The sequence below is a fragment of the Enhydra lutris genome, unplaced genomic scaffold, assembly GCF_002288905.1.
Source record: "Enhydra lutris kenyoni isolate GAN:26980312 unplaced genomic scaffold, ASM228890v2 scaffoldscaffold24, whole genome shotgun sequence".
Classification (NCBI taxonomy): domain Eukaryota; kingdom Metazoa; phylum Chordata; class Mammalia; order Carnivora; family Mustelidae; genus Enhydra; species Enhydra lutris.
This window is the reverse complement of record NW_019154108.1, coordinates 27,564,951-27,589,483: the sequence shown is the minus strand read 5'-3', so window position 1 is coordinate 27,589,483 and position 24,533 is coordinate 27,564,951. Positions and strand designations below refer to the sequence as shown.

Genomic DNA, 24,533 nt, shown 5'->3' with positions numbered 1-24,533 from the left:
CACTGTGGCTCTAATTTATTTTAATTTATTGACTAATAACGTTGAACACTTGGCCATTTTCTTACTGGCCATTCATAGATAACCCTCTGTGAAGTGTCTCTTCAAATCTTTGTTTTTAAAAGTTGAGGTTTGACATTGAGTTGTAGGAGTCCTTTATGTATATGATGTAAGACCTTTTCCAGATATGTTTGCAAATATTTTCCCAGTCTGTAGTTCACCTATTTATTTTTTTTAACAGTGTCTTTTCCTTACTGGAGGTTTTTTAAATTTGATAATGTATTTGTATCAGTTTATTCTTTTGTAGTTAGTGCTTCTGTGTCCTAAGAAACCCTTGCCTTCACTAAGTTACAAAGATAATCTTTTCTTTGAGTAGCCTCATACTTTGAGTTTTATGTTTGGAACTGTGATAAGTCTGAAATTAATTCTTGTGTATGAAGTAAGATAGGTGTCAAGAATCATTTATTTTCCCCATATGGATATCCAACTTTTTGAGTACATTCATTGAAACAATTTTCATATACTTACATGTTTACATATATAATCAATTTTATTTTCTTCATTATATTATCTTGGTAACTTTGTTGAAATCAGATGACTTTGTAAGTGTGCTTATAGTTCTTGACTTTTTACTGTTTACTAATTTTTTTTGTCTGTCCTTGTATCAATTTTTTACTGTCTTGAGTATTGTAATTTTACAGTAAGTATAGTAAAGGCTTCTATTCTGTTACTCCTTTTTCCAGAATATCCACTCTCCTTTCTAGCTGTTCTCCTAATCTGTTCTCTGGTTCTTCAACCCAATAAGACTGCAGTTTCACGTCCAAGTTTTAGCCATCCAGTGTGGTATCACTGGTGCCTGATCTTCACAAAACCCGTACAGAATGGGAATTTTACCACTGTCAGTCCCCTCTTCTGAGTCTGTTCTCCCCTCCAGGTTCTGACTGCTTTCGTTTAGGTCATCAATGTCTTCAGGTTAACTGCTGTATGTATTTGTGCAGATATAGTTTAAATTTATTGCCAGAGGGAAGATTGGCCCAGTAGGAGCTACTCCTCCATCATAGAAGTGGTACCCAGATGTTTTTTAAAAGTTAGACTGAGCAGGCATCTGGCCAGAGATGCAATTAAAGTAAGGAATTGGGGAGAGGTTTGGTGCAAAGAGGGGCAAGTTTTGAATAGAGGGAAAGGATTCAGTTCACCTCAGTTAGAGAAGGCTTAGACGAAAGCCAAACAGTGCTTGGAAGAACTCTGAGGGAAAGAACTTGCTAGAACACTGTTTTTGATTTATTTTACTTTATTTTTAAATAAAATCTTATTTATTTGAGAGAGAGAGTGCACGCGAGAGCAAGCATGAGTAGGGGGAGGGGCAGAGAAAGGGAGAGGGGGAAGAAGATTCTCCGATGAGCAGGGAGTCCGATGCAGGGCTGAATCCCAGGACCCCGAGATCATGACCTGAGGAGAAGTCAGACACTTAACTGACTGAGCTGCCCAGGCACCCCTAGGACACTGTTTTTTGTGTCTGTGAATTGTAAAATCAATTTAGTAGGTGGCCTCTGAAAAGTCATTTTTGCTTCTAACCTAACTTAAAAACCATAAAACAAGTAGAAAGTAAGATCATCGCTTTGCTGATTTGTACTTTTGTCCTTAGCCCTCTAATTAGAGAGTAGTCTCTGGAGTCACTTAATTCATACCTCCTCTGGCTATTGTGTCATGGACCTGCATTTTCTGTTGAACTTATATGCTGAGCCTATAAACAGCACACTTCTCAATAAATGTTAAATATACTTCTGTAAATAGATCAGACATTTGTTAAATGATGTCAGGGTTGATGAAGCATGACTGGCTTTCGGAGATCCACAGTTTTAAGGAACCTTTAGCTGACATCTTTTATGGGGGAAGCAAAGCCTTGAAAATATATTCATCATTCATATAACACCCTCTTTCATCAGCAAATCCCAGAATTCCTTGTTCATGAAAAAGGTAGTGACAGAGCACTATCACCAATGCTTCAGGTTGGGATAGTATTAGAATGTTTTGCCTCTCTCTTCCTTTTTTGTTCCTTTTCTATTCTCTCTCTAGCCCTTCCTCCAACCCCGGATACACACACCCATGATGAGGTCTGGACAAAAGTACAAATCAAGCAATCAGAAACGTAACTGTATAAATCAAAGAAAATTAAATAAGTAAAAGGATGCTAATGCATCTTTCAATTTTTAAAATTAGGCAGAGCTCTGGAAATTGGTGATAATGAAGGAAAGGCTTCTTTCAGATTCATTAGGTAATGTTTGCATGATCTAATTTTTCTCTCATTAGGAGAGAGTGTGATATTATCATCATTAGCAGAAGAAGATTAAAAGAGAACAATAGTGCTTCAAAAGACACCATTAAGAAGGTGAAAAGGCAGGGCACAGATAGGGAGAAAATATTGACAACACATCTGTCTGACAGTAGACTCATGAACAGAATGTATTAAGAACTTCCATGAATCAACAGTAGTAAGACAAACAATCTAATTAAACAAGTGGGAAAATCTTGAACAGACAGTCACAAAAGACTATGTATCAATTGCCTAAAAGCACATGATAATACGCTCTACATTGCTAGCATTCAGCGAAATGCAAATCAAAACCACAGGGATTGAGAAAAGGAAAATCGACTGGCAGGGTGGGATATTGACAAGGATGTGAAGCAGTGAGTACTCACAGCTTGCTGGTGTGGGTGTGATGCTTGACTTACAACCTCTTTGGAAGATACTTCGTTATAAAGTTAAACATGCACTTGGCATTTAAACCTTGAACTTTCACTCCTGGGTCATTACTTAAAGAGAATGAAAACCTATATCCATAAAAGACCCTTGTGTATACATGGCAACTATAGTCATACTAAGCAAATATGAAAAAATCCAAATGTTCAACCGGAGAAAGGATAAGTTGTGGAATGTTTACACAGTGAAATACTCCTCCATGGAAAGGAATGACCTGCTGATAACAGGCAACAACGTGGAGGAATCTCCGAAACATTATACTGAGTAAAAGAAGCCAGACACAGAAAAGTTTATATTATATGAATGCATTTCCAGTACCCGTACTCTGACTACCTTGGCATATGGAAGCTACCACACTTAGCCTCCTCCCCATGGTAACTCTTCCTAGTGATCTTTGCTAACCACTGCTCTGGACAGAGACAGCTTTTTTTTTTTTTTAAATTAACATATAATGTACCATTTGTTTCAGGGGTACAGGTCTGTGAATCCTCAGTCTTACACAATTCACAGCACTCACCATAGCACACACCCTCCCCAATGTCCATCACCCAGCCACCCCATCCTTCCCCCACCCCCCGCCAGCAGCCCTCAGTTTGTTTCCTGAGACTAAGCATCTCTTATGGTTTGTCTCCCTCCCCGGTCCCATCTTGTTTCATTTCTCCCTCCCTTCCCCCCACGAACCCCCACCCTGCCCAGAGACAGCTTTTATACTCACAAAATCATAATGCGTTTTATTAAGCACATTAAATGGAAAACCCCTCACTGAAATGAAGCACAACACATAGATGGGACCCATGTAATGGGATACATATCCAGGACTCAAACAGCACAACTGGGATGTTTGTCTTTGCATCAAAACTCCCACATCAACTCTAGAACCTTCTTGCCCTCTTCCACTCTTTGCTTCAGCCTCCCATGGTATCATCTGCCTGACTACAAACCATAATGGAACTTTTTAAAATTAGGTGCTGTGAGCATCTCTTTTTTCCAGATTCTAAAGATGAACCCGGGGATAATGGGATATCTAGAATTGCTTTAGGAACTGTACAACATCTTTGGGGGATCCCACTGTGCTAATGACTCACACATTTAAGTTGAAGTACCAGTGAAAATGTGGTGGACAGCCCAGGGTCAATGTTAACTTATGTTAAAATCTATGAATGTGTATAGTACTTTTTTCTCTTCATCTTTTCTTTAGGCCTACTCTGTCTATGATGAAGACATCGGGTACTGTCAAGGACAGTCTTTTCTGGCTGCTGTATTGCTCCTGCATGTGAGTAATTTTCCATGTGATAAATGGCATGGTGCTGCCAAGTTTATTTTATTTTCTACTTGGTTTTGTTCTTCTGTCCTATTTTCCATTTATCTGATGGAGATTACACATGGCACCTCTTTTTAAAAATGTACCTTTGGTGATAAAGTAAAAGATCTGATGTCAGGTACAGGACAGTTTCTCAATTGAATTAATAATGCCGACAAGAAGGGGATACATTGGTTATTTGGAGTTATTTTTAATGAGAACCCTCTAGAATGAAAGAAGTCAATGTAGCTGCTCAGATACAAGCTGGACTAGAGCCATTATGAAGGAATATGGCAAGGAAGTCTTATCTTTTCTACAATTTATTTTTGTATACTCTTTTGCATCTCAGTAACCTTTATTTAACAGAACATTTATTGATCATCAGCCTGTCAGTGCTTGGCTAGGAAGTGGGATTACAAATACGAATAATTTATCATTTGTGTTCCCAAAGGCCCTCTGGTTCAGGATAGAGCACAAGTACTGTAGGCACATACTTATTATTTTTATTCTTTTTCCATGTCTTTTTTTGATTTTTCTGATTTTCACTAAAGAAGAACTTATAGTGTGCTATAAGTAAAAGCAATACACAGAATAAGAGTACAGAGAGAAGAATTACCCGACCCAACTCTGCCAGGACTTTCAGGAAAGACTTTCTGGAGGAGATGGTATCCTTGCCCAGACAGAAGTAATTGAGGTTGGGAAAGGGAGGGAACAGAGATAGCTGAAGTAGAGGAACAATGTGAGCAAATATATGGAAACACAGAAGGTCACAGTATATAAAGGGAACAAATATGAAATTACAGTTTCTTTTTTTTTTTTTTAATATTTATTTATTTATTTATTTATTTGACAGAGATCATAAGTAGGCAGAGAGACAGGCAGAGAGAGTGGAAGGGAAGCAGGCTCCGCGCTGAGCAGAGAGCCGGATGCAGGGCTTGATCCCAGGACCCTGGGATCATGACCTGAGCCGAAGGCAGAGGCTTTAACCCACTGAGCCACCCAGGCGCCCCGAATTACAGTTTCTTTTCAGCTACTATAGGAAATGCATACAAAGACAGGTCTGAGATAAAAATGGTCAGATGGGCAGGGACCAAACCATAAAGACTCTGTAATCATGTCAAGAAAAGTGGGCTTTATTCTAAAGCGAGTGAGGAGCCATTAATCAGTTTGAAGCAAGGGAAGGATAGTTAAATGTTCATTTCAGATAAATTCTTCTTTTACCCTTGGGGAGGGCGAAATTAAAGGGGACAAGCAGCAGCAGAGAGACCAGTTAGGAAATAGCAATATAAATGAGAGATGTTGAGACCCAGAGAGAAAGAAGCTTAATTAAGAAACATGCAGGTTACAAAATTGGTAAGTTTTATGGAAGGATTGACAAAGGAAGAGTCAAAAGTAACATGTCTAATTTTCTAGCTTTGGTGACTGGATGACTTGTGGTAATTTTTTTTCTTTGACTGATGTTATTTTTAGCTGAGATAGAAAATACATCCATTGAGATTGAATGGTGAAAAATGATTAGGAGTTGATGATTAATTTTGTTTTTAATTCTTTGAGTTTGGGATATTTTGGGGGACATCTGAATGAAGCTGTCCACTAACAAGGTAGACACTGGAGACTGATGATGAGGAAGAAATCACAACTGAAATCACAAGAGTAGATCGGATCATCTAAGAAAAATAGAATTCCAGAGCCCAGGAATTCCAGATATTTAAGGGCTGATGAGGAATAGGAATTCTAGGCAAATTTCGGATTTTCCGTAGGGTGGAAGCCGCGTCTGCTGTCACACTCAGCAAAGAGGTCTGACAAGTTTAAAGCAAAAGCATTTCTTTTAAGTTTGCATTCTGGAAATGAAGAGTGATTACAGTAGATTCACAGTGCTAATTCTGAACTTGATTCTGATGATAATAATGATATACAATGGTTCTGTTGTGATAAATCACTTTATTTAACTTTAAGTTCTTCCTCCTTTGCATTATCATCTGTTTATGGTCTTCTTGATCTTTTCCTCTTAGCCTTCTTTCTTTGACAGCTCCGTGGCCCATCTTCTTGCTATTCCCTGCGATAATCAAGCACTTTATGGTCACAAATTCCCAGAGCCCTTGTTCTGCTGCTAAAGCCACCGAGTGTCTGACGTAGTCAGCTCTCTCACACAGGGGCCTGGAGACTGCATGCAGTGACATGTGTGTGTTCACCAAGGTTCGGAATCACCTTTCCTCTAATCACTCTGATGAGAGTTGAAGTTAAAGCCATGGGTGGTGAAATTTCATCTTCTACAAAGTAATCTTTGCGTATATCAGTTTATTTAACATTTTAGACCTGAAGCCCTGTTAAACACATTACAATAGATTGGTTAAACTTCAGTGAGAAGAACACCTCCCTGGGATATCTGTCCTCGGATTTAACAGAGGGTTAGTTAAGTACGAGTTCATATTTATTGGGAAATACCTTCCCACGACAAAAGAGTCAGTGATCCAGATAACTAGGAAACTCAAATACCTAGGATTTTTTTTCTACATTATCTACCCTCATATGATAAGGGTCACATGCCAAGTCAGCACTTTAAACCTGCTTTCAAAATATGTCACAAGATGGATAGAAATATAGTCCAGTTTTGCACACTTTCTACAATAATAGAATTATGCAGTTGTTGCTATGGTTTATAAAAATAACTGGAAATATAGAAATACCTTCAGAACCTTTCAGGAAAGTTTCACTAATATTCATCATAGCATTAATGAAAAACATTATTGTAATTTTTAATTGAGAGTATATGCAGTAATTCTTTTAATTAGCATATTCCATTAACTGACCATCCCATCCATTAACTAACTCAAATGAGAGAAATTAACTGTAATTTTTGTCTTTTTTCTATTTTTGCCTCTGTGGTGTAAACAGGTAGAAGAATACATTCTAGCTTAAATAATTCATCAAATACACTATCTCAGGTTCTAGGGAGACACGTTATTAGGGTGTTACTAATTTTTCATCAGTTACATAAGCGGTTGCTGCTTTCTGCTGCCAGACATCATTTGGCAGCTCCATATTAATCATTGCCAGAACCTGATTCTTTTGGGGATGCTGTCTTTTCCTCCCTCGTGGTCATTTATATTTCACATTCATTGCCTAAGAGGAAAGAAAGATCAAAAGTGAAAGTATTCAAAAAACAGAAGTTTAGAATTTTTAACGTTTTCCATTGTCTAAGTAGTTATACGTAATAATTAGCTTCTCTTGGAGCTTGGAAATTTCCTGATGCTTTGATAATAGCTTTGTAACATGTATTTTAAGCAGTAGAAGAATTATCACAGTAGATGCTATTATAACTATTGATAGACTTAAAGGAATTTATCCTTTATAGTTGGTCAAGAATGTTATAGCACAGATAAGTAATATCATCACTGTAGTATTAGTTATTACTTATTTGGAAATATAATAAATAATGTCCTTTTATAGATTTCATATAAAATCATATAAAATATTTTAAATAATTTTTAACCCAATATATTTTGCTAACGTACTGTCAAGTAGTTTTAAATTTTTTATGTGACATATACTTTTCTTCACCTTCAGAAAATCATGTTCTTTTTTTTTTTTTTTTTTTTTTTTTTTTTTTTTTTTTTTTTTTTTTTATTTGACAGAGAGAGATCACAAGCAGGCAGAGAGGCAGGTAGAGAGAGAGGAGGAAGCAGGCTCCCCGCTGAGCAGAGAGCCCGATGCGGGGCTCGATCCCAGGACCCTGAGATCATGACCCGAGCCGAAGGCAGCGGCTTAACCCACTGAGCCACCCAGGCGCCCCCCTCATGTTCTTTTTTAAGGTTAAATTACTAAATGTATACTAACTACTATGGGCATGTATGGGAGCTTTTCAACTGCAGAAAGGGTTATTTTGGGATAGTCCAGAATGTTTAAAATTACTGAATTTTCTAAAAACACTATGACTAGGCACAGTTCCTTTGGAAACCAAAGGCTTTATCTGACAAAGATATGCATACCTAGCAATTCCACTCCTAGATACGCATCTTGGTCAAATCTTTACACATGTGTACCAAAATTGTGTATTAAAATTGTCCCAGGATCAGTGTTTATAACAAACAACTCAAATGTCCACTATTAGAATGTTTAATACTATAATTGTAATTAGACATTAAAGTGGAAAAATTGTGACATATTTAATACTAGAACACTATATCAATGAAACGAATGTTTTACACAATGTAAGTTAATGTGAATGAATCATACAAATATAATTGTTTAGTTAGAAAACAAAGTATACTTGGTATTATTTGGTATGATTCCATTTCATATAAAGTTCAATAGCAGACAAAACTAAATTCTATTTTTAGGATGCTACCTAGATGGAAAGTATAAATAACACCAACGAAGCGATTATTGATAGTCAGGATAGTGATTTCTTGACTGATTGGGGTGGGACATACCAGGATCTTTAAGAGTATTGAAAGTATTCTGTTTCTTTTTTTTTTTTTTTTTTAAGATTTTATTTATTTATTTGACAGAGAGAGAGAGAGAGATCACAAGTAGGCAGAGCAGAAGGCAGAGAGAGAGGGGGAAGCAAGCTCTCCACCAAGCTGAGAGCCCAATGTGGGGCTCGATCCCAGGACCCTGAGATCATGACCCGAGCCGAAGGTAGACGCTTAACCCACTGAGCCACCCAGGTGCCCCAAGTATTCTGTTTCTTAACCTGGGTGGTAGCTGCACTTGTCTTTATAATTATTTGGTTTTACTTCATAATCAAATAACTTATTAAAGTATACATTTAACATCTATGCATTTTTGTGGGTTTAAGAATGAAAGAAAGTTTAAAAATTACAAATCCTTTACTGCAATCCCCCAAAAATGTTAGGTTTAAGTCAGGATTTCACGAATGGACTTAGGAAATGAGAAGCAGAGCTACTTCTTAGTTTTCCTAAAAGATTTCCACAGAATCCAAGGTACAACAAGATCTTGACTTCTTAGTGTCTTTATATGTTTACGTTTATGTTTATGTTTATGTCAGTTACTGAGGCCAGAACAGTATGATATTCTCATTGGCCTGGCCCAGGTCTTGAGTCCATCTTGTTGCTGATACTGAACTGGATCAGCTTCTGCCTACAGGGAAAAGGTGTTTGATTCTAGATGAGAGCAAGATAGGATGCTAGACAGATACATCATATCATCCACTAGTGATATCTTTGCTATAAGAGTTTTAGCGTATTTTGAATGAGTCCCTCTATACTCCCAAATCACTTTCCTTAAAATGCAAGAAATTTTCCTGTTCTAAGTTAATTCTTGTATGAGGCCTTTTGAGTCATTTCTCAGTATTGCCCTATGAGTAAATACACTCAAGATATTTTACCTTTAAAAAATACTCTCTTGGGGGGCACCTAGGTGGCTTAGTTGGTTAAGTGTCCCACTCATGATTTCAGCTCAGGTCATGATCTTAGTGTTGTGAGGTCGAGCCCCTTGTCAGGCTCCATGCTGGGTATGGAACCTGCCTAAGATTCTCTCTCTCCCTCTGCCCCTCCCCCTCCCATGCGCATGCAAGCACACTTTCTTAAAAAAAAAAAAAAAAAAATTTCTTGATCTTCCCATTAACTACTATCTTAGGGTTCTCTGCCCTTTCAAAGCTGAACTCCTTCACAGATAATAAAAATGCAACTATGAATTTGAATGGCAGTTTAATACCTTTCAAGTTCTATGACCTTCAACAAGTTTCCTAAACTCTTTGAGCTTCAGTTTCTTCATTTATTAAATGGAGATAATATTATTATTTTTCTAGGATTTTTGTGAATATTGAATACTTCATATTATCTTATGAATCTAAAGGGTCTTATTTTGTATCTGGCACAAAAAAATGCAATCATGGAATTAAATCCAGGCTTAATAAATGTGTAGTTATTGGAAAATCACTTAACTTCTCTGAACTTCACCAGTTAATATTAAAATGTAAAAATAATATCTACTTTACAGAATTTTTATGAGGATCAAATGGGGTTAAGAATGAATGCCTCTAAAAATGGTGTTTGCTGCTATTTGTTCTAGAATTGGCTTAATTATTTGCGCAGCCTTTTCCTTTGGACCTTTGTCCCACTAGCTTAAATTGACTACATACAGCAAACTTGTATATTATACAGTATGTTTTATGGCTTATAAATAGACATTCAATTTAAATGTATTTCAGTATTATTTGATTTAAAAGGAAAATGAAAAGGTAGATGTTTTCATTTTATTTGCTTTTCATATTGTAAATAGAAAGTGAACACTTATGAGTTCATGGTTTTTAAAGTTCTCACTAGCATTTACCTTTGTTGAAGAAAATGAAAGATTGCCTTCATGGAAAAAAATAGATTTATTACAAAAGCATGTGAAACACAGTTATGCAGAATAAAAAAATTTAGTTTTATGCAAACAAGGAGATTATTTTATATTATCAACATGTAATTTTACTTTGAAATACATTTTGATATGTTACACCAGATGAGCCTTAAAGACTTTTGGAGTACTTAGACTTGCTTTGTCTTAGGGTTCATTGCAGAAAGAAGCAGGGAAGCTTGGAGACTGTCTCCATTCAGTGTTAGTACAGATGGCAGATCCTTATCAATGTTTGTTACCAAACAATGATTACATCATGACTGATTCTCAGATTACACGTATGAGGTAGGTATTTAGTTTTGTATTTCATAGAACCATGGATAATATTTTGATATCTTAAATTATAAGATTTTAATATTTACCTCCTCCTTTCCCTAATAAAATAACATTGATTCTATGACAAAGCTCTTGTACACAACAAAGATGGATATTCAGTATTAGAGATCCACTCTGTTCCAACATCATAATATTTTTTTAAAAACAATATATTGGTTGGCAGTTCTCCCTGATTTGGATCCCTCCTCAATGGGCCAGACCAACTGTGGAACCTTTTCTACTACCCTGCTCAGGCAGGGGAGCAAATTCATGGCCTCACCTAGTTGCTGAGCTTAGCCTTCAGTCCTGACCCTGTAGGAAGCCTAGCCAGAGAATCTGAGCTGCAGCAGACCCCATCCTATAGCCCCACTCAAGCAGAGACCCAAGTCAGGAGCTCTGCCCAACCATTGAACATAGCCTCTGGCCTTTAGTAACAGTGACCCTAGGCATCCTCAAAGTCTAGCCTATAGTACCACCAAACCAGAGTGCCCAGCCTAAAGTCTTGCCCAGCCACAGAGCTCAGGCTCTGCTCCTACCGAATTCCTGAACATAGTCTGCAGCCTCACCTAATCAAGAAGCCTGAACAGTAATTCCACCTGACCACAGAACAGTCTCTAGCCTCACTCAGCTGTGGGCTACAGCTGGAGACCTTCTGACCAGAAAGCCCAACCAGTTACCTTGGCCAACAGCAGAGCACAGCCAGTAGCTTACCTAATTGTGAAGCCAAGCCTGTGGCCCTGCCTAAGTTTGGGATACAGCCTTAGGTCCCACCTGAACACAAAATCCAACCCACGGCATTATCTGTTGTAGCACAACCTGAGACCTCACTCGACTAGGAGCTATTTCAGAGCCCAACCCATAACCCTGCCTAATTGTGGAGTCTAACTTGTGGCACTACCCTGCCAAGGAAGATAGCCTCTGACCTTGTTCATCTGAAAGTGACTGCAGAGCCCAGCTAGTGGCCCCACTTGACAGTGGAGCTTGGTCAGCAGCCCCACCTAGTCAGAGAGCCCACCCACTGGTCCTATTTGAATGTTGAGCATAGTCAGTAGGCTCGCCCAGCTGTGCAGCCCAGCCAGTACCATTCCCCTGGCCTTAGAGCATGAGCACTCAGCTAGACTCTGCTTGCCCATGAATACTGCCAACTGGTCCATCCAGTACCCTAAGCTGAGCTAACTTGTGAAGATCTTTTCATGCCAGAGCAAACTGTAATGTGTGAAAGAGGAGACCACTTACTCAAGTATGCGGATAACAATGCAAGGAATCAAGGATCGCGAAGAATCAGGTAAACGTGGTACCACCAAAGAAAACTAATAAAGCTCAGATGACTAACTCTAAGGAGACAGAAATCTGTGAACTACCTGACAAAGAATTCAGTATTCAGAATAATTCCTTTAAAGAAGTTCTGTAATCTACAAGAACACACAGATCACTAAATAAAATTAGGAAAACAAAATGAAATCAACAAAGAAACCATCAAAAAGCAGATGCTCGAGTCAAGAATACAATGACTGAACTGAAGACTTTAACAGAAAGATACAAAAGACTCAACCAAATGTAAAAAGGAATCAGTGAACTACAAGATAGGTCATTTGAAACTATCAAGTCAGAGGAGCAAAAAGAAAATGAAAAAGAGTGAAGAAACCCTACAGGACTTATGGGACACCATCACATGAGAACATATATACATATTACAATTTAGATGGTTAGAATCTGAACAGGGTTACACCAAGACACATTATAATTAAGTTGTCAAAAATCAAAGAGAATTTTGAGAGCAGCAAGAAGAAAGCAACTTATCACATACAAGGGAACTCTCCATATGACTATTCAGTTTCTCAACCAAAACACTGTAGGCTAGGAAAGGGTGGGGTGACATATTCAAAGAATGTATTGAAAGGTAAAGAATATTATACCTAGCAAAGATAACCTTCAAAAATGAAAGAGAAGTAAACACTTTCCCAAGCAAACAAAAGCTGAGGGTGTTCATCTTCACTAGACCTCCCTTACAATAAATGCTAAAGGGTGTTCATCAAGCAGAATTAAAAGGATGCTCATTAACATTGTAAAAACATATGAATGTGTAAAATTCACTGGTAATGGTAATTATGTAGTCAAAGTCAGATTCTGTGATATATAATGGTAGTAACTAATCCACTTACAACTCTTACATAAAGTTAAAGAGCAAATATATTAAAAATAACTGTAACTACAATAATTTTTTCTACCCAATATAAAAAAGATGTACCAAACTGTAACATCAGTAACCTAAAGTGTGAGGCAGGGAGAACTAAAAGTATCAAGTTTCTGTATACTATCAAAGTTAAGTTTTCATAAACCTAAAATAGGATGTTATAACTATAAGATATTTTAAGTAAGTTTCATGGTAAACACAAAGCAAAAACTGACAGTAGATTCACCAAAGATAAAGAGAAAAGAAGAGAAAGTGTTCTGCCACAGAAAGTCATTAAATCAAAGGAAGACAGCAAGAGAGAAAGCAAGAAACAAAGTACCCACAAAAAAGCCAGAACACAACAAAATGTCAATAATGAATTGTTACCTATTAATAATTACTTTAAACATAAATGGATTAATTGTCCAATCAAAATCAATTGTCCACCTTACTGGAGGGGAAAAAAAAAGACCCAACTATATGCTGCCTATAGAGAGACTCACTTTAGTCATAAGGACACACATAAACTGAGAGTGAAAGGATAAAAAAAGTTATTTCAAACAAATAGTAACTCAAAGAAAGTAGAGGTTGATATATTTATATTAGACAAAATAGATTTTAAGCTAAAAAAGGTCAAAAGATACAAAGTCATCATTTAATGGTAAAAATGTCATCAAGAAGATATTAGCTATTATAAATATGTATTTGCCCACATTGGAGCACCTACATATATAAAGCAGATACAAACAAAACTAAAAGGAGAAATGAACAACAATAATATTTGGGACTTTAATACCTCACTGTCAACAACGAATCATCTAGGCAGAAAACCAATAAGGAAATTTGAACATCACTATAAACTAAATATACCAGACAGACATATACAAAACATTCCATCCAAAACCAGCAGAATACACATTCTTCTGAAGTTCACATGGGACATTTTTTAGGATAGATCATATGTGAAGCCATAGAAAAATCCCAAGAAATTAACAAATATAGAAGTTATGTGAAGTAGCCTTTGTAACCATAAAACTAGAAATTAGTAAGAGGAGAAGAGATGGAAAATTCATGAATATGCAGAAATTAACACACTCCTGAACATACAGTGATTTAAAGAAGAAATCATAAGGAAAGCTAAAAAATATCTTGAGAAAAATGGAAACACACCAAATGCAGCAAAAGCAATTCTAGAGGGAACTTTATTATGATAAATGCATGCATCAAGAAAAGTCATATTTCAAATAACCTAACTTTATACCCCAAGGGACTAGAATAAGAAGAACAAACTAAGCCCAAAGTTAGTAGAAGGAAGAAGATAATAAAAACTGGAAAAGAAGAGCAAACAGAATTGACCATCACATTAAAAGGATCATACACCACAAGCAAGTGGAATTCATCCCTGGAATGAAAGATGGTTCATACATAAATCATAAATGTGATACATCACATTAGGAGGATGAAAGATAAAAATCATCTCAGTAGATACAGAAAAAGCATTTGACAAAATTCAACATCCATTCATGATAAAAATTCTCAACAAATTGTGTACAGAGTTCATCTCACCATAATTAAGGCCATATATGACAGGCCAGCAGCTAACATCATACTCCGTGGTGAAAGGTTGAAAGTTTTCCCTCTAGACATACAGATGACCAAGAGGTATAATAAAAGATGTTTAACATCACTAAATATCAGAGAAATGCAAATCAAAGCCACAATGAAATATTACCTCATAAATGTTACAATGGCTATTATGAAAAGGCAAGAAATAAACAGTATTGGCAAACATGTAGAGAAAAGGGAACCTTTGTGCGCTATTGGTGGGAATATAGATTGGTGCAGCCACTGTGGAAGACAGTATGGCGGATCTTCAAAAAATTAAAAGTAGAACTACCATATGATCAAACAATTCAACTTCTGAGTATTTATTCAAAGGAAATAAAGAACACTAAAGCAAAAAGATACATGCACCCCTATTGTCATTGTAGCATTATTTACAATAGCCAAGATAGGGAAGCAATCTAAGTGGCCATTGATGGTTAAATGGATAGGGAAAATGTATCATATATATATAAGAATGGAATCTTGGCATTTGCAACAACAAGAATGGACCTTGAAGGGATTATGCTAAGTAAAATAAGTTAAACAGAAAAAGACAGATATTATATGATCTCACTTATATGTAGAATTTTTTTTAAAAAGTTCATAGACATAATTGATGGTTGCCAAAGGTGGGGGGTTAGGAGTAGATGAAATGGGTGAAAGGGGATCAAAAGGTACAAACTTCCAATTAAATAAATAAGTCATAAGGATTTAATGTACAGCACAGTTAATACTGTATTGCATATTTAAAAAGTGCTAATAGAGTAAATTTTAAAAGTTCTCATTGCAAAAAAAAAATTGAGCTATGTATGGTGATCAATGTTAAACTAGACTTGTGATCATTTCACATTATGTACAGATATTGAACTGTTAGGTTGTATACCTGGAACCAGTATGTTATGTGTAAAATACATCGCCACTGAAAAAAAGAAAAAGAAAGCTTTTTCTCTAAGACCAGGAACAATACAAAGTTGCCCACTCTCACCACTCCCACTAAACATAGTACTAGAAATCTTCGCCAGAGCAATCAGCCAGAAAAAGAAATCACAGATATCCAAATGAAAGGGAAAAAATGGAAGTGTCTCTTTTTGCAGATGACATCATCTTATATATAGAAAACCCTAAAGACTCCACCAAAAAAACTGTTAGAACTAATCAGAAAATTCAGTAAAGTTGCTGAATATGGAATCAACAATGAACTATCTGGAAAAGAAATAAAACAATCCCATTTACAATAGCATAAAAAATTAAAAATTTAGGAATAAATTTAATTAAGGAGGTAAAATAACTTTACACTGAGAACTATAAAACAATGATGAAAGAAATTGAAGGGGCACCTGGGTGGCTCAGTTGGTCAAGAGTCTGCCTTTGGCTCAGGTCATGATCCCAGGGTCCTGGGATCCCCATCGGGCTCCTCACTCAGTAGAAACCTGCTTCTCCCTCTCCTGCTCCTTCTGCTTGTGTATGTGCCCTCTCTCTCTCTCTCTCTCTCTCTCTGTGTGTCAAATAAATAAATAAAATCTTTAAAAAAGAAAGAAATTGAAGAAGGCACAAATAGAAAAATATCTCATGCTCATGGATCAAAAATATTGGTAATGTCAAAATGTTTATACTAACTGAAATCATCTATAGATTCAGCGCAATCCCAATGACAGTTTTTCAGAATCAGAAAAAAAAAATCGAAAATTTGTGTGAAAACACAAAAGACCTGAATAGCCAAAACAATCCTGAGAAAGAAGAGCAAAGCTGGAGGTATCACACTTTCTGATTGCAAGCTCTATTGCAAAACTCTGGCAATCAAAACAGTATGATACTGCCATAAAAGTTGATATGTAGACCAATGGAACAGAATTAAGAGCCCAGAAATAAGCCTATGCATATATCATCAACTAATATTTGACAAGGAAGCTAAGAATATTTAATGGGGAAATGATAGTTTCTTTAATAAATGGTGTTAGGAAAACTGGACAGCCATACGCAAAAGAATAAAACTGCACCACTATCTTATATCTCTTATAAAAACTAAAATAGATTAAATATTTAAACATAAGACCTGAAACCATAAACCTCCTAGAAGTAAACATAGATAAAAAAGCTTTTTGACGTTGATCTTGGCAATGATTTTTTAATTATGACATCAAAAGCAACAAAAGCAAAGAAAAACAAGTGGGACTACATGAACTAAAAAACTTCTGCACAGCCAAAAAAGCATCAACAAAATGAAAGGGCAGCCTACACAACAGGAAAATATATTTGCAACCACATATCTAATAAGGGTTAATATCCAAAACATATAAAGAACTCCTATAACTGAAGAGAAAAAGAAATCATCCAATGAGAAAGTAGGCAAGTGATCTGAGTAAATATTTTTCCAAAGAAGATATTCAAAATCTAACATGTGTATGAAAAGTTGCTCAACATCACCCATCATCATGCAAATCAAAAGCACAGTGAGATATTGCCTCACACCTGTTGGAGTAGATATTATGAAAAAGCCAAGAGGTAACAAGCATTGGCAAGGATGTGGAGAAGAGGGAACCGTTGTGCACTGCTGGTGGGAATGTAAATTGGTGCGATTACTATGGAAAATAGTATGGAAGTTCTTCAAAAAATTAAAAATAGACTACCATGGGGGCTCCTGGGTGGCTCAGTGGGTTAAGCCTCTGCCTTTGGCTCAGGTCATGATCTCAGGGTCCTGGGATCGAGCCCCACATTGGGCTCTCTGCTCAGCAGGGAGCCTGCTTCTCTCTCTCTCTCTCTCTCTCTCTCTCTCTCTCTGCCTGCCTCTCTGCCTACTTGTGATCTCTGTCAAATAAATAAATAAATCTTTAAAAAAAATAGACTATCATGTGATCCAGCAATTCTACTTCTGAGTATATTTCAAAGAGAATGAAATTACAATCTTGAGACAATATTAGCACCTACACGTTCATAGCAACGTTATTTACAATAGACAAGACAACCTAAATGTCCATCAACAAGTGAATGGGTACAGATAATATATCTACATTTAATGGAATATTATTCAGTCATAAAAACAGAAATCCTGTCATTTGTGACAGCATGATGAACCTCAGGGGCCTTATGCTAAGTGAAATAAGTCAGACAGAGAAAGACAAATACTGTATGTTATCAGTTATATGTGGAATATAAACAAGAAGAAGTCATAAAAGAGAATCAATTGGTAGTTGCCACAGGAGTTAGGGGAAATGAGTGAGTGAAACAGTGCCAACTTCTAAGGTATAAAATTAATAAGTTCTGGATATGTAACAGTTTGGTGACTACAGTTGACAGTAGTGTATATTTGAAAGTTGCTAAGAGAAACCTTAACAGTTCTTACTACACACAAAAATTGTAAGTATGTGAGGTGATGGGTCTATTATCTGTTGTGATCATTATTTAGAAATTATGTTGCCTAAAGCTACACATGAAGGATAATAGCTCTAAGACTTCTCACTGCCCCAAATGTAGATTGAAAAAATAATAAATAAAGGTTATAGACTGGGATTGTCCATATTATTTGCGGGAATAAAATTCAAACTTAAAAATTCTTTTGTTTTTGAAGAACATATATTAAATATATTGTTTCTGTGTGAGAGAGAAACAGGGAGTGGAGAAGAGGGAGTGAAGAAGGGTGGAGATAGAGAGATGGAGGGAGGAAGGGAGAATTTAAGCTCCATACCTAAAAGCAAAGCAGAAATTTATGTTCATTTGTCATTTTCCTGACTAATTCACCCAGTGCCTCTACTTGCTCTCTAGCTGATGGTGATGTCTAACTTTTCATCTACACGTCCTGCCTCCCCTATCCCAGGATTTTTGTGTTCCTATCAAAGTCAAGGAGAGTTGCCTATATACTAGTCCTTTGGGAAGATGCCATAGGGTTGCTTCTGTATCCCCAGGGCCCAGCACAGTGCATGCGTCTCTTCTGTTCAGTGACTACATGTGTGAATACCAAAAGGCATTTAAACCTTTTGTTTGCTTTAATGGTTTTACTCATGCAAAGCACTAAAGGTTTATCTCCTTTGTAGGCTACCAAATGATAAACGATTCAACTAGAACTTAGAAAGAAGGAGACTGTAACTCAATTAGTTTCTCTAGGGCTGGCTGCAGTTACCCTACATGAGCCGTTTTGTGTGGCCATTTTAGTAGAGCTCGGAGAGGAAGAAGGGGAGGCTTAGACCTTGGCAGTAGGAGGAGGAGTAGACCGTGCATGTGCAGGTTAGGGTCTCTTGAAGCTTCAATGACACGATTGTTAAAGAGGGAAAGAATACAGTGTACTTGTATTGTGAATAAATTAGTATAAGCTGAAAAATATTTGCTGACTTAAACAACTGGGGTCAAAGCCCCAAACACCTCACAGATAAAACAGGATTTAAAAAAAGCAAATGTTCATAGAATCAAAATGACAACAGCAAAGTGTACTTACTTAACTTTAGGAGGTTTTATTTAACTAATTTATGTATTTCATGGTTTATAAGTAGAAAATAGAAGTGGCCAATTTGTGTAGGAATTTAAATAAATATAGTTACATTTCTAAGTGCAACCTAAGTTACATTTCTAAACCTAGTTAGATTTCTAGCTCAGTTTGACATGTTGAGTCCCCCAGTAATGGGTCCATGGTCAAAGGAGCGAGACTGATACAAAGCGAAGGTCAAGCAAAGCTATATTTCTCGCCAAGCATTGAGAATCAAAGGAACTGTCAAACCGTCCGGTGCGGGACGGGCCTTACAGAGAGGGCGACGACCCCTCCCTGCCTTACAGACTAACTTTTATAGAGCAAGGCCATGTGCTTGGGCCTGGCCACAAACAGGTGGCCAATTAAATTACAATTCACCCCATAGTAGCTATGTTAACTAGCCTATCACCTTGGGTAGAATTGGCACCCAAAAGATGCCCAAAAGGTGGGGCCCACACTCCTTGGTAGCCAGGGGACAGTATGCGCGCTTTACTGATTGGATGTCTCCACCTGACCCGACTCATCCCTGCATTTGGGCTATTATCCACCTGACTTTTCCCACCCTTGTATTTGGGCTTTGTTACCTGGGACTGGTTTCCCAGACTTGCTTTTAAGTAAGTTCCCCTGGGGGGAGGGGGCAGGGTCAATTTAAGTTTTACTGCATAAACAACAAAATGGCTGTTCAACTGGGGTGGGGCCGCTCTGGCTGAAAAGGCCCTTACAGACAAACTTTACTAACTTGGCCCCTAATTAGAAAACAAATAAAGGGGTAGTCTAAATGGAAAGGGAATAAGGAGAGAAGGGGGTTATAAAATAGACCTCTATTTGAATTAGGTATTCAGACAGAGAATTTAATCTAACAAAGGTGTCAGATGCCATATCAGCCAAGGTCAGACTTTCAGAGAAATGACATTGATAGTAAATGTTTACAGGGCCCCCCCTGGTGGCTCAGTTAGTTAAGCGTCTGCCTTCAGCTCAGGTCCTGATCTCAGGGTCCTGGGATCCAGCTAGAGTTCCGTATTGGGCTTCCTGCTCAGCGGGGAAGAAGCCTGCTTCTCCCTCTCCCTCTGCTCCTCCCTACCGCTGGTGTGTGTACTCTCTCTCTCAAATAAAGTCTTTATTTAAAAAAAAAAAAAGTAAATATTTACATAATAGTTTTATCTTAGGACACTGCGTTAAGGATAAAATCTTTTTCTGTTTGCTTGATGTATTTTCTAGAATATTAGATATATATCTTGACTAAATTCCTTCAGTTCATTGATACCACAATTTAGAGATTTTTTTCCTTGGATTTCAGATTTCATTATCTGTTCAGATAAAAATGCCTCTGGAAGGGGTATGTTAGATTTTATCATTTAACTCTTAATGATAAAAGTTCATAAAATTCTTTCCTAAAAACTTTTTATGTAAAAAGAAAACATCAAGAAGACTATGGGAAGACAGCATCTCACTATCAAAATAAAAATTACATTTATCCTTTGACCCACAAATCCCTCTTTTGTGAGTATTATTGAGGGGGGAAAAGCAATATGCCTTGTAATATACATAGAATGTTATCTTTTGGAGTGCTTGGGTGGCTCAGTGGGTTGGGCCTCTGCCTTCAGCTCAGGTCCTGATCTCAGGGTCCTGGGATCGAGCCCCTCATTAGGATCTCTACTCAGTAAGAGCCTGCTTCCCCCTCCCCCTCTGCCTTCCTCTCTTGTTCCTTGTGATGTCTCTTTCTCTGTCAAATAAATTTTAAAAACTTAAAAAAAAAAAAAAAAGAATGTTATCTTTTATGTAGGAAAGGGAAAAGATAAAATAAGTGTGATTCTTTTATTTGAGTAAAGAAACACTAGCAGGATACATGCAAAATGATTGAGTGTAGTTACAAAGTTATGCCATAAAGGTAGGGACCAGGTACTGGAATTCTGATACAGAGACAGAGAGGAGTGAGACTTTTACCTTTGCATACTTTTGCATTGTATTGATTTTTTAATCATGTGACTGTATTACCTGTTTTTAAGATGGCTGAATGAGTGAATAATAAGATGATTGAAATTCACAACAGAGCGACGTTCATTTCAAGTGAGGAAACTGGAAGGTTTGAACACAAATTTTATCTGTATTGCTGTTGAAGGCTGGCTCTGAAGAAGTTCATTCACTAAGGCCTTTAGCCGTTAATACAGAGGACTGTTAACAGGAAGGAACTTTTCTGCCATTCTGGCCAAATGCCACTTAGCCATGTTCTATGTGGATCTATTTTCCTGTAGATGCCAGAAGAGCAAGCGTTCTGTGTTTTGGTGAAAATCATGTATGACTATGGCTTACGAGATCTCTACAAAAACAACTTTGAAGATCTTCATTGCAAGTTCTATCAGTTGGAGAGACTAATACAGGTAAATAAAAATTAGGCTTTTATCACTCAGGGATTGAGTTACAGAAAAATTAATAAAATTGATGAACAATAATAATTCATGAAAGTTTAATGGAATTCTACAGAAAAATGTAGATATATTTGGTTTCTGACCAGTATCTATGTTGGTGTTAATATTTATTTAACCATTTGATCATTTTTAAAATAGTCTTCCATTGTAAATATTCAACTTTAATATACTTTGAAGTGTGAATATAGTGAGTTAAGTCAATGAAAAGATTCCTGAGTATATTTGTAAAGAAATGAAGATATTTACAGAATAGAAATTGAAATACTTAAGAACTTTCCCTCCCTTAATTAGCCTCAGTACTATATTTAGGTCCACATGTAGAGAATTCTTAAAAGGGACAGAAAAGAACTGAAAAAGAATAAAAAACACATAAATGTTAATATTGGACATATTTAAAATTTTTTCTCCTATAATTTCATGATCTCAATGTTTGTTACTGTTTCACAATATGTCTGTGTAAATTTATATGTATGAAGAACATATTATTTTATATATGTAAAATATTACATAATAAAAAAAGATTGTGAGCAAGGGCAAGATTATTGACTAGTGCTAATAGAAGGAATTCCTGAGTAGCTTTGAAATTCCATCTGAAGTTGAAAATCTTAAATTTATAATGGGTCTGTGTCACATGCTTATATGGCTTTCTCTATCTGAGGTATTGAGAACCCAAGAGAAATGTGAAGTAAATACATGAATGGATTGATTCCATATTGGAGAAAAGTAAAGTGATTAAGGAAGAAGGTAATGGGACACAGCACTAGAGATACTGGTAGGAGCCCATTGGCCTGACCTGTCAGGAGATCCATAGGTGTATAAAGAGGACATGAAGTCAATAAGAGACTAGAAGACTAGAACAGGGAAGACAGAGGATTAGCAATGAGATTAAAGACAACTTTACTGGGAGAAGAGAATGTTGGAAGGTAGAAGACCTTAAAGAAGAAATGAAATAGGGGAAAGATGTTAAGGGAACTATAAGCACAATGACACATGTGCTTTCATCAGGAGAAGAAAGATTGTGTAGAAGATTCTGGGCAACTGTAGACAATAAAAGCAATAGGCTCTTTTTGAGATTTAATTCTTCTAAGTAAATATTTGGGATTATTCGCTTTCTTACCTTTTATTTTCAGAAGTTTACATTTTTTCGAAGGTCAGTATTCTTAAGAGCTTTGAGAGTCAAATAAATGTACCTGATAAATGAATAGCAAGTTCATGGTACTATGAAGAAATCCAAACACATTTTAGCATGTGTTAGCATTCTTTGACTGGATGACCTTAGGACACCCCACTTAAAGTATCTGATGGGTACCTTTGGGTGTTTTTCTGAAAGCATTTGTGTAGGAAGTAGGGAGTTTTGTTTGTTTGTTTGTTTGTTTTTATGATCCATTTATGAAAACAAAACTAATGTGGGCTTTTACATGTCTTTGGTTTTCAGTTATAAGAACAGCTATGCTAATACTCTGAGCTTTCCTTTCATGCTTTTGACAAGCATTTACTTATGTAAATTGAGGGGAAAAAGCATTAGGGTAGCATCAAGGCATTTTTAGGAGATATCCAATATCATGCATAATACCCTTGCACAATTTCTGTAGCTTGTCAGTTTTTAATGTCAAAGATAGTTTATTTTGAAGTCTGGTTATGTTTGGGGTTTGTCTCAATACCCCAAAAATATACTGAAGTGATAGCACAGATCCCAGATGATGTTGATATTAAGTGGTCTCCAAAGAGTAGATCTATTTCTTTCCTAAGTAGTTAGGCAACCCATTTGATCAGGTGCTGGACTTGACTCTGGAGGGATGACGTTCATTAGACCATAGGTATTCTGTCAAAGCGAGCATTTACCAAGAAACAAGAACAGTCAAGTGAGCAATAGGTCATCTTTGTTATTTGTCCATGACAAGTCTGCCTTTATTTTCCTCAATCATCCTAGTCCCAGGCTCATCTCCTATTATCACTTCCATGTAGTTACATAAAATTGAATGAATTTTGCCAAAAATCTAGAGTGGTCGTAGAAAGCTAGTCATAAATTACAGTTGTGGTAGGAAATAAAGCTTCTCAGTTTTCCACTTTGACTTTTTAGGAGCAGTTACCGGACCTGCATCACCATTTTTGTGTTCTGAACCTGGAAGTTCATATGTATGCCTCCCAGTGGTTCCTCACTCTTTTTACAGCCAAGTTCCCACTCTGCATGGTCTTCCACATCATTGACTTACTGCTCTGTGAGGTAGAGTGACTGCATCTCTCATACCTAAGCCAAAAGTGAAAATAGTTTCTATTTAAAGTGGTCATAATCATCTTCATTTTATTTTTTCCTATAAATTAAGCCATAAATATTAACCAGGAAGTTCTATTTAATTTTTTAGTAAAGACTATTTTAATTATAATTTTATTATTTGTGAGAAATGAATATGTTAAGTCATGTAAAATTCCTACAAAGTAAGGTAGGTAATTAAGTTTGTGTAATTAAAATTCATAATAAGCCTTTACCTGTGTAATAATGTATTACTAATATAAAGGACCTTTAAAATTATATAAATGAATTCAAAATCAGGTGTTTTTAATAGTAATGTAGTTATACTTCCAAGAGTGAATATAAATGAAATTATATAGTAATCTATATTTTATTTTATCTTTTCTTTTCTTTCCTTTTCTTTCTTTTCACCAGTAAAGTTAACATACACTGTTATGTCAGTTTCAGGTGTACAATATAGAGTGATTCAACAACTCCATACATCACCCAGCACTCATCATAACAGGTGTACTCCTTAATCCCCATCACCTATTTAACCTCCACCCACCTCCCCTCTAGTAACCACTAAGTTTGTTTTCTAATTATACAGTAATTTAATCCTCAATTCATAAGCTGTTTCTAATGTATATGATGTTTGAGACTCCTACCAGATAATTGTGAAGTGATACACTAAAGCTTCTCTACCATATATTTTCACAGAATATTTAAAAAACTAGTTTGCAAATTCCTTAGGTATCTGATTTGTTTCATGTATTGTTTTTAGTTCCCAAGGTGGCTGCATTTATTCACTTTACTCTTTTACAGAAATAAGCAGCATTGCACATGCATACCTTGTATCCTGACAGTCAAAATGTTTAACAGTCTTAGCAGTGATTGCTATATG

The 24,533-nt window shown here is 36.5% G+C and overlaps 1 protein-coding gene across 4 annotated transcripts in view; it reads left to right on the top strand.

Moving 5' to 3' along the window:
- Positions 1 to 24,533, top strand: part of LOC111150680 (RAB GTPase activating protein 1 like) — a 759,175-nt gene that overhangs the window by 479,184 nt on the left and 255,458 nt on the right. For all 4 annotated transcript variants that reach the window (XM_022508220.1, XM_022508222.1, XM_022508221.1 and 1 more), the window contains 3 exons: positions 3,957 to 4,031; positions 21,226 to 21,351; positions 23,480 to 23,623. In XM_022508220.1, the coding sequence (XP_022363928.1) occupies positions 3,957 to 4,031; positions 21,226 to 21,351; positions 23,480 to 23,623 (345 nt within the window). The remainder of the gene's footprint in view (positions 1 to 3,956; positions 4,032 to 21,225; positions 21,352 to 23,479; positions 23,624 to 24,533) is intronic.